The sequence below is a fragment of the Ailuropoda melanoleuca genome, chromosome 11 (genome assembly GCF_002007445.2).
Source record: "Ailuropoda melanoleuca isolate Jingjing chromosome 11, ASM200744v2, whole genome shotgun sequence".
Taxonomy (NCBI): Eukaryota; Metazoa; Chordata; class Mammalia; order Carnivora; family Ursidae; genus Ailuropoda; species Ailuropoda melanoleuca.
In genome coordinates this window covers 22,974,060-22,990,099 of record NC_048228.1, presented here as the reverse complement: position 1 = coordinate 22,990,099, position 16,040 = coordinate 22,974,060, and the positions used below count along the sequence as shown (strand labels likewise).

General features: G+C 37.4%; 1 protein-coding gene across 4 annotated transcripts in view; it reads right to left on the bottom strand.

Annotated features, from left to right (window-relative positions):
* COL25A1 (collagen type XXV alpha 1 chain) overlaps positions 1–16,040 on the bottom strand; it is a 450,135-nt gene that overhangs the window by 168,546 nt on the left and 265,549 nt on the right. For all 4 annotated transcript variants that reach the window (XM_034671874.1, XM_034671873.1, XM_034671875.1 and 1 more), the window contains exon 5: positions 9,918–9,935. In XM_034671874.1, the coding sequence (XP_034527765.1) occupies positions 9,918–9,935 (18 nt within the window). The remainder of the gene's footprint in view (positions 1–9,917; positions 9,936–16,040) is intronic.

Genomic DNA, 16,040 nt, shown 5'->3' with positions numbered 1-16,040 from the left:
ACTTGATATTTATTCAACTATATCAATTAAGGATGCATCACCTTTGATTTGTTTTCAACTCTGTATTTTTTTTTTTAATTTTACTTAGGTACTTAAGAGAAAGAGCAGGACAGAGCATGAGTAAGGGAAGGGGCAAAGGGAGAAGCAGGCTCCCCGCTGAGCAGGGAGCCCGACGTGGGGCTCAATCCCAGGACCCTGAAATCAGGACCTGAGCCTATTAAGCATTTGTCTAACCCACTGAGCCACCCAGGCACCCCTCAATGTATTTTTTATAGAAAGACTATTTACTGAATGTGAATTATGGCAGTAGATTATGCCTGATCTAAATCTTAAATAGTTAACATTGAATATCCTGACCATTTGAAAAAAATAAACCTGAAGTGTAAAGATTCACATTAACTTAGGAGGTAATAGAGTCTCCTGTAGTTATTATTTAAACTAAGTTTAAATGTGGCCTACCCAAAAGAAAGAAGGTAGAATAAAATGTTTCTGGAGCTATTTTTCTACCTACTATCTTATAACATTCTTTCACTTTAATCTCCACCTGGTGCAATAAATACATTCTATATTTAAAACATGGTATCAATTAAATATGACTAGAGGTATTTAGAGAGAAAATAAATTTAGCTGATTAAGAATTTTGGTTAGGATATCAAAATTGTCAAACCAAGGAATCCATAAAAACATACATGTGAAATTACATACACTTATATAATATTACTTGAGAAAATTCATAAATAATTTTTTGAAGTGAATTTTACCTCACTGAAGAATAATATTTTTAACTAAAACTCTTCACTAGCTTTAGAAAGAATTAGACACATAAGTGTGCACTAAATATTTGTTTTAGATAAAGAATCCTATACTAGACTCATAACAGTGATCATCACTTTTCATGAATTTCTTAACCTTAAAATTGAACTACTTAACCTAAATTTCTATATGACTTGAGGCGATTATGCTATTGGATGTTGATCCAGCAGATGAGGTCCCGTTATGAGGGTTCTGTGACATCATGGCTGTCTCCGTGGGAGTGCTCCCGTGAGAGGGCTTGTATGCAGATATTTACATGTGCATAAATAGGACTTGAATAATAATGCATGTGCCATACACTGTTCTAAATGCTTCATTAAGTCATGTATTAAGTCAAACCAACAATTTTTTACATTGAAAAACTGAAGGAAAACAGATAATTTGCTCAAAGTCATACAGTTTGTAAATGACCAGTATTTAAATGCAGGTGTCTGCCCATGTAGCCCATTCTCTTAACCCTACTCAATGTATTCTGCATGCTCCCTTTAAAAACAGACTGCTAAAAGCTGATATTTTCAGTTGTTTCAGTCCTTTCATCATTAAATACATATAAAACTATCTTTAAATCTGAATTATTAATTGTAGGCATTTATTTCATTTTTAAAAATTTTATTTAATTATTTTAGAGATTGAGAGATAGTGCAAGAAGGGCACAGAGGGAGGAAGAGAGACAAGCAGACTCTGCGCTCAGCATGGAACCCGATCTCTCAGGACCCTGAGATCACAACCTGAGCCAAAACCAAGAATCTGCCGCTTACCAACTGAGCCACCCTGGCGCCCCAATTGTAGACATTTATTCAATAAAAATTTGTTGTGCACTTCCTATATATATCAAAACCATATAAAGGAATTGAGATACAAAAATGAGTAAGTTCTGAGATTGATAACAAAGTTCAGCATATATAAATCAAAGTTGGATTAATTTAGTTACTTGTGAAAGTCTATGTGCCACTCACCTTTATTCAGGCAGAATTAAAAGGAATATATTTGATAAGAAATAAAACATAAAGTTGGCAACAGAAAGTAGTTCTTCAGTTAATTTCAGTGGGAAAGAATTTTAAGCTAAAGTTAAATATTGAGATGATGTTATACCATTTCAGTATATAAATCACCATGTTAAAAAAAGATATATAGATGACAGTAAGATGAATAAACTATTATACTATGTGTATAGTATATAAGTTTATATTTATCTAGTATTAAGTATATAAATATATATAGGTATAAGCTAAATGGACTACAATGGAGTCTTTCAATTAACCAATTACTTAATCAAATACCAAAAAATCTAAAATCTTTTGTAATCATTCTCTCCATCATATAACTACCACATAAAATACAGATAATGGGGAATGATACTACTTTTTCAGATCTAGCATCATTTATTCAGGAATGAATACGTTACTAGTTTAATATGATAGTTCTATTCTGTATTGAGCAAAATAAATACTTTCTACGCACACACACACATGCACACACACACATGCTTTTCAAATTTCTTGGAGAATGTACATGTCCTCCCCCTGCCCCCAAGTGAGACTATGTGGATCCGAAAAACGCTGGACTGGAGCACAAACATGAAATATGGGAATTGCTAAAGTGTTAGGTTAGAAGGAGCTTAGTATATAATTAAAAACATATGAACAGAAAGTTAAATACTGTCCCAAAATATACTAATTTATTTGGGAATAATTCCTTACAAGACACACACAGCTTGATTCTTGTACATTTTAGTAAAATATTGTGAAATGGCAGTGACAACGTCAGAACAACAACAAAACAGCAAAAAGGGATTTGGGGGGAAAAGGCAATATGACATCTTCTAGTCTTCTCAAGTGCATTTGAAAAATACAAATGGAAGCCACACGCCTTCATGTGCAGTTGTCTGATGGTATTTGCTTGTGGTTTTCTCTTACATTTTTTTCTCACTGAGTAATACAGAATTACAACATACACGCCGCATTAGTCCTCCAAATTCCTAAGGGAACTATATCTCCTTCATGTTCGCATGCAACTCCAAAGGAGAGTTATGAGGAGGGCTTTGAAATTTTGAAAATTTTATGCAAAAGAAATGCCCTTGGTACAGAAGGAGTACCTTTCCCTTAATACAGTGGTTCCACTATCTCATTACCTTCTACTGAACGTACTGATGGAGCTATTGGGGGTGAAGAAAAGGCCACTGTATCTTTGTAACGCGTACAAGACGGACTCCTGAGAAGGTTTTTTAAAACTAGTTTCTGTAGCTTCTGTTCAAGTATTTATTGGTGGAAGAATATGATTGCTTAAGAAATGTGGCATGAAACACAACCATCATAAACTGCTTTCCATAACCGTCTTGATTACTAAAAATCAAAGATAAGCCTTGAACCCTACAAATGAATGGCTAAAAACTAAAATAATACATCATAAGTATGGCCCTGCGTTAAGGCTGCTTATTTTACCAAATACTAAATATCAGTATAAAAACACCACTATAATGAAAGGAAACAAAAGTTTCCAAGTCCTCCAAACCAAGTAGAAGTGAGATATTAAAACTGACAAATGTTCAGTAAAATCTCAGAGCTTAGAAACCTCAGAGGCCTGTTTTAAGTGGCGTTATTGATGACACATGGTAATACCGACGGTATTCAGAATCATGAAGAGATGATAGTTTTCTCTCCTCCTTAGCTTCCTCTTCCTTAAGCCCTTGTATACACCATTCATAACTCAACAACATTGGTTGAACATCTACTATGTACCAGGTACTAAGCGAAGTGTTGTGGAGGATATTAAAGATGAGAGAAAGCGTAGCTCTGCCCTTGAAGACCATAAAAGCTAGTAGCCACGAGAGAAGGGATGTGTATAAATGACTATGATACAACAGGAAGAGGAAAAAGTACAATGGAAGGAGGAAATTAATATTTACTACATGCCTGTCATGTACTAGGCACTGCATTGAAAGTTATACATAAATTATGTTATTTTAATCCTCACACTATCTGTTGAGGTAAGAAATTATTATCTCTGCTTTACAGATGGGGAAAATGAGACTCAGTGTCTGAGTAACTTGCCCAAGGTCACAGAGCTTTGACCTGCAGTCTGTCTGGCTTTGCTGTCTATGTCCCTCCAGTGTAAGTGGTATAAAAAGTTGTACACCTCATGTGTTGTGGGGATTCAGCAAAAGAGAGAGCAGATACCTTGATGGAAGAAATGTCATGTAAGTAGGAAAGGTGACCATATCTGAATGTGTGGAAACTGAGTATATCTAGGGACTAAGAGGGAAATAGTTCCGAGAAAAGGCTATTCTAAGAAAAGACGAATGAAGAAAAACAGATTGGAAGAGAAAAAAACTTACATGGTCGTATTTGGTTTGGATGAAGCATAGTGTTCAAAGCGTTAAATGAAAACTTAGCGGGAGATAGGGCTACAAAAACAGGCCAAATCAAAGGATTTAAATGTCAGGCAAATAATTGGCCTCTAAGTGGTAATCATATTGAAATATAAAGCTTTGGGGTCAGAAGAATGACATCATCGGAAGCATGATGGAAAAACTTTACCCAGCAGACATATGTGGGATGATATTGGCCGCTGTTATGCTCCCTCCTACCCCTCGGTATCTCCACCACTGAGACAGGAAAAAGCTGAATGTTCACTTTCCTGACTCACCTGCCTTGCAGCCGTGACTGGCCAGGCGGGTAGCAGTCATGTCCTCACAGCGTGCAGAATGGTAATGGGGACGTCAGGATCAAAGACATAGAAATGTGGGATTCTGTCAGGCAGGCAGTGAGCTAGAGGATTTCACTGCGGTTGCACAGAGCATGAGCACCGTGACTCTCGTACCTGGCAGTAGAGAGGAGAGGAAAGGGAGGACCTGGGATGAAGGGCCTCATGTAGACAGGGAATGTAGGCATGGGGAGCCAGGGTTCAGCTCTCAGAACAGGGGCACCTGAATGGGGGCAGAAACTCAATCATTAGAACTAAGGCACGGCAGCAGGACCACACTTAGAGCAATGGGTCACCTGCATGTTGGAAAATAGTCTTCTTAAATGCCTCACGCTTAAGGTCCCCATGACACCTGGGGATTGCCAGATGTGCAGGCACAGGGCAGGATTTGCAGGTAGGGTTGAACTCACCCTCGGAATGGCAGGTCTGCGAGAGCTGACAGAACTTCAACACTCTCCTTGACTACGAATATTAAAAGAACTGCCAAAAGAACAGAGACTGGGTCTGTCTTGTTCACCACAATTTCACAGCCTTCTGCTGTGCCTTGTACCCAGGAGCTAAATAAACCCTTGAGGTACTGACTGAAACTGTGCTAATATGAATTAATGAGCAAACAGTAGGGTGACTTTCGTTTCAATAGATTAATTTTGCCCCACCTCCCAAATAATTCTCATGACCTCTAGTTTGAAATACAAACGCACATGTCTTTTTTTCTCATTTCCTTTCCTCCTTTCTCCCCTGACTTGCTCTCTCATCACTTATTTGTTCTCTTCTTAACCAGTCATTTTTCCCCAGCCTCTGTGACATTATTTACTCTATCCCATTCTTTTTCCTCTCCAAGGATTTGATTTCCTTTGAGACAATAGATTCACAGCAGCATCCTCTCCATTCACTTCCCTGCCTCTTTTCCCAACTTAACCACAGCTGCTAGAATTGCCTTTTTTTCCCCTTCCTAATACCCTTTCACCATCTCATTTCCCTTGTCAAGAACCATTTGCTCACCCATTTAGGTAAATGCAAAGACTCACCTCTCTTCCCTAAGGCCTATTTTCATATTCAGTTTCATACTATCACTGCCATTTAGCTTTGCAGTCCTCACAATTTCTTAACAATCTAACCTAAATCCATCTAGGCTGTCTTCAGCTTTCAGAAGATAATCAGAAGAACTCCCTGAATAATAGACATTTTCCCTTTTTACCATCAGTCTACAAAATAAAACCTTATTAATCTGGAAGTCCTAACTAAAGAAGGCGTGATACCAAAGACGCAGAATCGAGCCTCTCCCTCTCTAAGGGAGAGTTTTGCACGGAATAATACTGTGAATAAGATGATGTGGGAATGTTCACCTATGCGAGAACACTCTACTGACATAAACATTTGCACATGAGTAACAAGTTGCCGATTATAATTCTGTCCAAGTACTTTAGTAAACTTTAAAGGATGTGCAATCTCTCAACTCAAACATTGACAACTCTTTTTTTGGAAGTTAGTTGTTTGGAAATCTGATTGTATCTTCCCACAGGAAACCTAATAAAATATGGTTTATGTTCCCAGCTCAATTCACGAAAGCCTGTTTCTAATGCACCAAAAAAAAAAAAAATTCTTATTGTACAATAGAAACAGTATGGGTAATACTGTCTTAATGGAAAATCACTGTAAATTGGGATTTGGGATTTTAGAAATGTATCTCTCACAACGCTACCCAGTCGGGGGGAGTATGGATTTTTAGTGGAGTAGGTAGTCCCGCTAAGGAGTCATCCCTCAGTGACATGGTTATGACTCTGGGAGCGGGTGAGGAACGGGTTTGAGGACTAGTTAAGGGAACTTGTTTGGAGAAATCTTGTTTAGGCAGCAAACTTTCTTCTTCCTTTTTCTCCCTTAATTAGTTGCAAAAGGAGATGGGGAGAGAGGGTAAAGAGAAAGTTTTGCAATGTTCATGCCCTTCCCTTTCCCCATAGTTAACAATATGTGCTAAGAAGACACAGGGATAAGGAAGGAGCAGAAGTCGCCGGGAAGGAGTGTGGCACCTCGGTTGCACTGAAACTTACACATATAAAGAGCAAAAAATAAGTTATGAAGAATTTTAGCTCAGAAATCTTATAAAATTAGGGAAATTAAAGAAGTAGATTTTCAAGAAAGAAGTGGATATCATTTTAATTCACCAAAAAATGAAGGGAAAAAACGGAAGACATACCCAAATTATAAGTTCTTGTACACGCTATATATACCGTATGTGAATAAAATCATTTTTAGTAAGCCAAAAAAGAGAACATGAACATTTTAAGAGAAATTTGGTCAAATAAAAGAAACCTTTCAACCATTTAAAAACCCATAAAAATTTCCTAATTTAGGTTTTAAATGTACCTTGCTTGTTTATTCACTGTATGTACATTATAAATACATATTAAACAGATTTAATGTGTACTTTATATAAATTTACTCAAGGAAAAAGTGGATTCATGGTAACATGGTAATGTAAGATATAACTGTATAAGATACCGTAGCTCTCCTGCACATACTGATAATCACATTTACTACAGCATTTCTATGTGTTCATACTTTTGGGTAGTCAAATTTGTTCTTGGAGGTAAAAGCCCATTTAGTTTCTACTTTTTGCAGAAGAAATTTCCCAAGAGTAGATTAGAGGTTGGGAAAGTAATGCATTGTGATAGGTGGTAGGGAAAATTAAAATACAGAATGGAAAGGAACCTGTATATCAAAATACATCTATAACTTATAAAAATCTCAGTGCATAGTTAATAATCATTAAGTACTAAATGAAAAACTCCATTAAGAATTACTTAATTTAAAATCTAAAATTGGAAGTTTCTTTTGAAAAATGCTATGATGGCGATGTAGATTTAAGAAGTAAGTCAGACTTTTCCTTGGGGACAGGCCAAAAAAACTCTTTGCCTATTTTTTGTGCCATAGAAAGATGAAGTGAGTTATATCCTGGCTTTGCATTTCCCCTCATGCCTATTCTTCCTGAATCCAATGGCTTATCCTTTTGCTGTGACAAGGGGGACACATTTTGAATAAAATGATCATGTGATTCGAGTGTCCACTAAAGGCAAACAGATAGTCAAGATGAAGGAAAACCAGAGCAGGTCACCATTTTAAAATGCCAATTCTCTCTTCCTTGAAAGGTTCCAAAGTTTTCAAGTACAGGCAGTTAGATAAACTTTACTTTTTAAAGTACCATGATACATTTTCAAATCTTGGTTACAGTGATCCATGATGTTCTGCCCATTCTTGGCTTCCTACACCAATTTATCACTGGTTTATCATCTTTCTTCTTCTCATTAACTGTGGCTGCGAACTCAAGATTTATTATGAGTTCTTAGCTATTTTCTTTAACATCCCATTAACTAATATGCTTTCAATGCTGTCATTTTGTCCAATTTTCCAAGGCTTTATATCCATATCTGAAATTTCCCCTCTTTGTTTTGTCTGTAGGATTCTTGCACTTGGATGCTCTCACAGATGTAGGTGGCAACCCTCACCACTGCCTCCCTCCAAGGCAACTCAATAATACAGGTCCCACACGTCCTAGTCCTACGGCTGCCTGCATTCCTCTAGCAGTTGGAGAGCACTGGACCTTCTGGGGCAGACCAGAAGTGCTGGGGAGTTAACACCCAGGCATGTTTCTCAACAATAGAGGAAGGGAAATTAGTAGATAAATACATCAATTTCCCCGGCCTTTCAGGGGCAATTCTGAGACAAGCTCTACAGTCTCTCACAGCTTCCTCAGGAATACATCTGTTTTCTGGCCATCTTGCCTCTCCTGTGTCATTACTGCATTCCCTCACAATGCTTCCTGGGATTGTCTCCCAAATAAATTATTTATACCCAAATCATTATCTAAAAGACTGCTTTAAGGTAGACAGAGGTGATCTAGGCTAAAACAGAGGTCCTATTAATACTTAAAATATGTTACAGATTATAATAATCTCAAAACCAGCACTCCAACTTCTTTTATCCTCTGTTATCTCACCTTTTTGTCTTCTCTTGAGAGATGAGTGCTACAGGGGTAGAGGTTTTCACAGACATACTTGACTTCTATCCCCAGTTTTATGGGGTCACCCCAGGTGAGTCATGGATCTCTTCTGATTCTGTGTGAGTGTATGTGCATGTGTGTGTGTGTGTGTGTGTGTGTGTGTGTATGTGTGTGTGTGTATAAAATAGTGTTTTCCAGGGCTGTTGTGAGCATTAAATAAAACAAAGCATGCAAAGTACCTTTTACTTTGACTTCATCCCATTATAATGTAGCAGTTTCAAATTTAGGAAATAAGCTACAACTTTCTTTTGTGGATTTTTTTCCCTCCAATAATTGAGCCAACTTAGAAAATAAGAGTGGAAATCACAAATAATAAGAGTATTTTCTGATATGAATATAAATTAATTACATCCCACACTTTTTCTCATGAGCATGCTATGGAAAGGATCGCTCTAACTGAAGTATGTGGGGTTTTTTGTTTGCTCTGTTAGAGCTCATAAAAACTATAAATAATATTCGCATGGTCTAGTATGAGAATTAGCCCACAACAAACAATCTGAATATTGACTAACAAAGATATCATCAAAATTGTTTATATACAAAATAATCTAGGGCAGAAATAGCATTTGGCATATCAAGGGGAAAGAGACGTAAGAGGAACTCAATAAATAGCTACGTTATTTATGGGTATTACGGTGCTAAAGGTAAAACATTAATAATGGCTTTCCCTTCTCCACAGCTTCCTAACAGAGCACAATCAGTAATATTGAGTGTGTTGTTTTTTACTGACTCTTCATTTCTGACAACTCCCTTCTTTTGTACTTTCATCTTCCTATACATTCCTCCCCTTCCTAAAATTTCCTCATTTTCTTCAATACAATTTATAGCTCTAAAGATTTTTCTGTTGACTGCATTCACATTTAATTATAAATCATGTCTTCAGCAGTTGGTTTATATTGAAAATGTAGATCAAATTCAATATCTGTCTGTAATGAATCAAAAGTCGCTGATATGATCACAGTCTAAATAATCAGAGTCTGCGTGGATTTACGGCAACATTATTAGTACATGATTAATCAGTACCTAACGCAAACCAGCTCATGCCCGATATCTACTAAGTCATTTTATCTTACATTCAAGTCCTGTGGCACTGTTTCAGATCAGTTAAGAGTTTTGCTTTGTATGATAGTACATTGTTAAACTTGCCATCTGGCCCAACAGCTGATGTGGCTCACACAGCCCTGGAGAGGCCCCAGAGCTTGACTCCTGGGAAATATTTGGTCTACTGTGTGTCATAATTACTGGTTCATAGCTTTTTTATAGACTTGAAAAGAATTGCAGAAAAATCTCCACACTGAGGAAATCCTAAATCGAAATTAATTTGTTAGGAAAAGAGTTCACTTACCTGAGGACCAGGTTGACCCTGAAATTGTAAAGAAAAAAAGAAAAAAGGAGAACAATTACAAAATTGCCTTTATTCTCACTAGCAAAACTTAAACTAGTTCTGAAAATCTTTACAAAATGTTTTTGAAGATAATAATACCTACCTACTGACAAATTTTACATTGTGGTTTCAAAAAATCATATTATATCTTAATATTTTTATTCTATGCTATTTATTTAAAATCCTGCTATCGTGGTCTATTATATGTTAACTCCAAAATGACTCAAGGCCTTTAGTATGCTCTAGAGTTAAACTGGAGAAAAAGAAGGTAAAAGGTGAACTACGTTATCGTAATGAATGGGTTACTTCAGCGCAGGGCTTTCTAGCACAGACTATTACTGTGAGCTACATATTCAAAGAGCACAGTGACACGAAAAAAAGAGGCAGATATTTTTAGTTTTAGTATTCCCTGAGTCTTTGGACTTCTCATTGTTTCAATAATCCTTTAAGTCAATTTTAAAAATAAACACCGATCTTTTACTCTGTACAATCCAACCCAAGGGCATTTTAAAAGAATATAAGAAGACTTAGGCTCAATTAAAGTGCATCATAACTCCTCATTCGGTCAACAGATCATGGAACCACCGGACCATCTAATTCAGTTTGAATGTCACTTTCTTGTTGCTTAAGCTGATAAAAATTTCAAAGCAGCATAACTGTAAATGGTTCTCAAGAAAAATCATTTGTGAATAAAAGTATTGATTACACATTGCCTTCTCAGAATCTCTAATGGGGTTTCATAGAAGATGAGATGAAAGAAAAAGTGTACACCAAGTTAAGGAATCTTTAAAAATAAATTAATAATGTGCAATCTCATTGTACCAGCTCTATGCCACTGGGTATCAATATAGAAAAGCACAGAACTAATACATCTCCCAAAGAACGCTCTCCTTCTCTCTCCCTTCCTCCCTCTCTCTTTCTTTCTTTCTCAGACCCTCTCCAGGTCTGGACCTTCTCTAGGTACTTATTCTCTAACTGACTGGGAATAGAACAGATGATTTTTAAGAGCTTTGTCTGAAAATGCGGTTAGCCAGGTTTTATCTAATCAAAACAGGAAAGGAAGCTAAACCAGTTACCGTGGCTATTTCCCACAACACTCCAGTGTTCTAGTGGTGCTACTTTCCACGTACTGGGGACTTTAGGACATGTTAGTCCATTTATTCCTTATGACTGCTCTGCATTTTACAAGTGAAGAAACTGATGGTCATAGAAATAAACTAACAGTCACACAGCCTATTGGTGGAAAAGCCAGATTTTAAAAACCCAAATCTGATGCCAGCGTTCATGCATTTTCCACCAGGTCATTCTGTCTTTCACTGAAGTTTAAACTTGCAGTTGTACACAGACTTGCTCAGATCCACAATGATATCAGAGCACCCTTCAGCTGAGTGGATGCTCTAAACTTCCCAACCACCCTGGACTGCAAGCAACAGCGTGAATCTCTGCTTGGAGATGTAGACCTAGAACCAGCAGCCTCCCAGTCTGTTAACTGACACCTGTACACAAATCAGGTCAGCCAAGGTTCTTGAGGGTAACAGACAACCTAAAATTAGCACTAAACATGGGGGACCCACAAAGGCAAGGCTCTCCACCTACATGTGAATGCAGATCTTCCCAGATCCATGTAATGGACAAATTACAATATGTGCTCACTCCCACCTACACTCCGCTTCTCTCGTCTGGATGCTTTAAGCCTCTGACCTTCCTGAAGTTTCAAACTAATGCAGACTCAGAAATGTGAACATGCATCTTTTAAAGAAACACAGAGTACATTCCATCTTTTATATGGTTTTTCTGGTGAAAACCCAAAAGTAGAAGTGTCTAAAATCAGAAATAGTTTTGACAAAAGAATAGAGTTTAGCATCACTGCTGAGATCATTTGATTCCCACGATTGTTCTACAGATGACAGATTTTTCCTGTCTATCTTTAAAATGTGGCATTCCTGGGGTGCCTGGGTGGCTCAACGGGTTAAGCATCTGCCTTCAGCTCAGCTCATGGTCCCAGGGTCCTGGGATTAAGCCTCACGTCAGGCTCCCTGCTCAGTGGGGAGCCTGCTTCTCCCTCTGCCCCTCCCTACTGCGCATGCTCTTTCTCACTTTCTCACTCATGCTCTCTCTCTCCCTTGAATAAATAAATAAAATCTTTTTTAAAAATGTGGCATTCCTGCCATTGCATGAACAAAAGATTTTGTACAATGTATGCCTATATTTCTGTGTTACTATACACAAATACACATTATGTTCTGGATTTTATGTTAGTGGTGGTGAAATCAAACAATAAGTGACAGTAAAATTAGAAAGTTGACTCTTACATAGGCATTAAAAATTATATAGTACCAAGAAACAGAGTACTGTAATGTGTGATATGAATTTCAAGTGTCTATGGTGTGCATGAGTGAGTGTGTGTGTGTGTGTTTGTGTGTGTGTGTGTGTGTATGTGTAGGGTGGGGAGCATAAAAAGGAGGGCTGGAAGTGGGTTGGTAGATAGGTTTNCGGTGTGCATGAGTGAGTGTGTGTGTGTGTGTTTGTGTGTGTGTGTGTATGTGTAGGGTGGGGAGCATAAAAAGGAGGGCTGGAAGTGGGTTGGTAGATAGGTTTCCCCCAAAATGATGCAAATAACGTGACAAATTTGATAACTCTCCCTAAAACATGGATTACACAGTGCAAGACTTACAACTGTTACACAAGATTCCAGGACTGCCTGCATCAAATCTTCTCACTCAGTAGGATGTAACAAAGATTCCCCAGCAGACACCTAGAACACTGTCGGGAAACAGTCTAATGGCTGGAGACTCTTAGTCTTCGAAATAGAGCGATCTGGATAAATGAAGAAAGTGAGCAGAGGACAGGTGTCATGGGCATGGTCATGCCAGCTTCCCCTATGGGAGTGCAGAGCATAGGAGACTGGACAACAGCCCAAAAGTGAAGAGCATCTCAGAAACTCCCTGGTGATTGAGGACACTGGCCATGAAGACTTCTTCACAAACAAATCACCAAAAGAAATATCTCAGAATTTCTTTAAGTTGCTTCTGAATAGTTCATTGAGAAATCCAAGTATTCTCATTCATTCATGGATATTTTTCTAGTCTATTCTAATTTACAGATAGTGAACCTTATCAGTAATCAACTGTGAAAGTTAATTTTTTTCGGTTTTCTAAAACACACTCTTAATGAGTCATTATAAATTGTGACCAAGGTTTACAAAATACAACCTATGTTGAATTTTTTAAAATGGAATTCCTTAAAAGGACCCTTTTCCCAAGCAAATCACCAAGTTGTTTCTAAAACTTAAACCTAGGGTAATCAAGAGCCATTCCAAGAGTTAAGTCACAGAAATACTGGAGTTTGAAAAATAGATGCAAAGGTGGAGGAGAATGCTGAGTGCCCAGGAGTCACTGATTTACTGTATGTCAACAGCTCGATGCAATACACTCCGGGCAGCTAAGGCACCAGCGTGAAGAAAAAGAAACAGCAGGAGGAGTGACTTTAAAAAGTGGTAATCAGAACAGCATGGTGGAAAACAATCAGCCAGTAGCTGATGCCTGACAGAAAAGTGTTCAAAGCAAGTTGAAAGTTTTGTGGGGCAAATAAACCACAATGGAGCATGATAAATGAGATGACATATCACTTGAGTATGTATTCTTACTTTAGGCAATTAAAGAGCCATATTAACCGTTCCCGGGTAGGCTGTTATCACAATTGTGGCTGCCAGAAAATGCTAACATCCTTCTCTAAATCGACAAAGCCATTTAGAGTTCTCACTGAGGCAATTAGTTTCACTACATGATACTTTTTTATAGATGGTAAATCTGTGTCACTCCTTTTCAGATGGGAAAAATGCTGTTTTTCCATTAACAACATGCACAGCTAGGCACACAAATTTGTGCTTTTCAAGTACAATCTTACTTTGAAATACTAATTAGGATAACAGGCCCACATACATCTTTACTGTGATAAATTTTGAAATAAAAACACACTCATTTACAAAAACTCGAGAGAATATTAGTATTGTCCATGCAACTCTGCTTCAAGGTAACTAGACAGAAGTTACTTCAATACCTGAGAAACTCATCCTTAACAATCCCAAGCTTGCTACTATGGTTAGTACCCACAGATGCAGATTCATTTCATTCTCTTGAATTGAAAGAAAATACTTCAAAGTAATAATACCTAGGCTTTGCATTTTGGAACTCTTACTGTCTAAAAAGATCATTGGAAGATGATTACTGTAATTTCATTATCTCTTGAAAAGACTCAAATCCACACATTCAATGTCAAGTTTATTTTTCTTTTCAGATGAAAATAGCATCTAAAGTAGGCATCTAGGTAAAGCTTTAGAACAATATCATAGGAACTCTGAGTGGCAACAGGATTGTCCTGGTGGCAGGATGTTTGAGGACCAATAGATCCTAGCATAAAGCCATCTCAGTGGGATTCCTTAACCTTTTAAGAATCACAGCCTGACCTAGAGTCTGTGCCACTACGTGGAACAGATACAGGCTATCCCTGCAGTACCAGGAAGAGGAGTCGTGACCATCCTCACCACATGGTGAATTTGTTGACATTTCATCGCCATATCCCAGTGCCCAAGTTATAAGGTACTTACGAAAAAATTATTGAATTGCTAAAAGGTGAGACTATTTTGACTAGTCCAAAGATGGTTTCCAGTATCTGTAAGTCTACTATTCTTACACTACATGATTATATTTTCAAAATGGTCCTTCTCAATCTAATAGCCTCTTTTCTTCTGGTCACTGCAGAATAAACACATCTATGTCAAAGAAGAACTCTTTCCCCTCGATGGAATCTTATTCAGGTAACAGAGACGGAACTAAGACAGAGACCTGAGGAGGCTTCAGAGGAGGTCATACATACTTATACACATGCCACCGAACAAAAGGCATGAGAGTTCCATAGTAGCTTATAAAACCAACAATTCATCCTGCTAATTCAAATTTAGATAAAGTGTCTATTAATTTAAAAAAAATTAACATGCAAATGATATACTACAGAGAAAACCAACTGAAGAAATAAAGCATTATGGATTATGTGTATTCATTAAAAAATGACTTTGCAAAGACTGCATAATCTCTCAATGTCTGTAAGCTGCTCAGGCTTCCAAGGACTTACATGCTTGACTGAAATAAACATTATTCATAATTTATATTGCCTGTTGTGTTACCCTACAGGATATGTATTAAGAATTCATACTTTAGCCACATTCACATAATACTACTCAGATAAGAGTAATTCAATTTAAGGTTTTCTTTTAAAAATTACTTAATCCCTAATGGTTTTAATTCTGGGAAAGAAAAGCCATACTCTACTCCAGAAGAAAAAAATAGCTATAGTCTCAAACCTGGTGGTTATATCTTTTCTAAAATTTGAGAGAAAGAGTGAGAGCCAACATGGAGATGGTTTCGTTGGGTTCAATATAAAGAAAACAAAATTCATTCAAAATGGAAGATTTTGGAGTCCCTGGCTGGCTCAGTCAGTTTAGTTGTCCNGTTAACCCCTAATGGTTTTAATTCTGGGAAATAAAAGCCATACTCTACTCCAGAAGAAAAAAATAGCTATAGTCTCAAACCTGGTGGTTATATCTTTTCTAAAATTTGAGAGAAAGAGTGAGAGCCAACATGGAGATGGTTTCGTTGGGTTCAATATAAAGAAAACAAAATTCATTCAAAATGGAAGATTTTGGAGTCCCTGGCTGGCTCAGTCAGTTTAGTTGTCCGACTGGTGATTCAGCTCAGGTGATGATCTCATGGGTTGTGAGATCGAGCCCCATGTCAGGCTTTGCACTCAGCGGGGAGTCTGCTTGAGATTTTCTCCCTCTGCCCCTCCCCCTACTTGTGTGGGTGCTCTCTTTCTCTCAAATAAATAAATCTTTTCAAAAAATGGAAGCTTTCTTCCATGATATTTGCCTTTCACAATTAAATAACACAACTTAAAGATTTACTCTTACATACAGCTTAACAAGACTTCACAATAATTACAAAACATTATTATATTTTCTAACACAATACCATATTTATCTTTTCTTTCTTAAGATTAAACCTTTATAATGAGAACATAGAAAAGTAA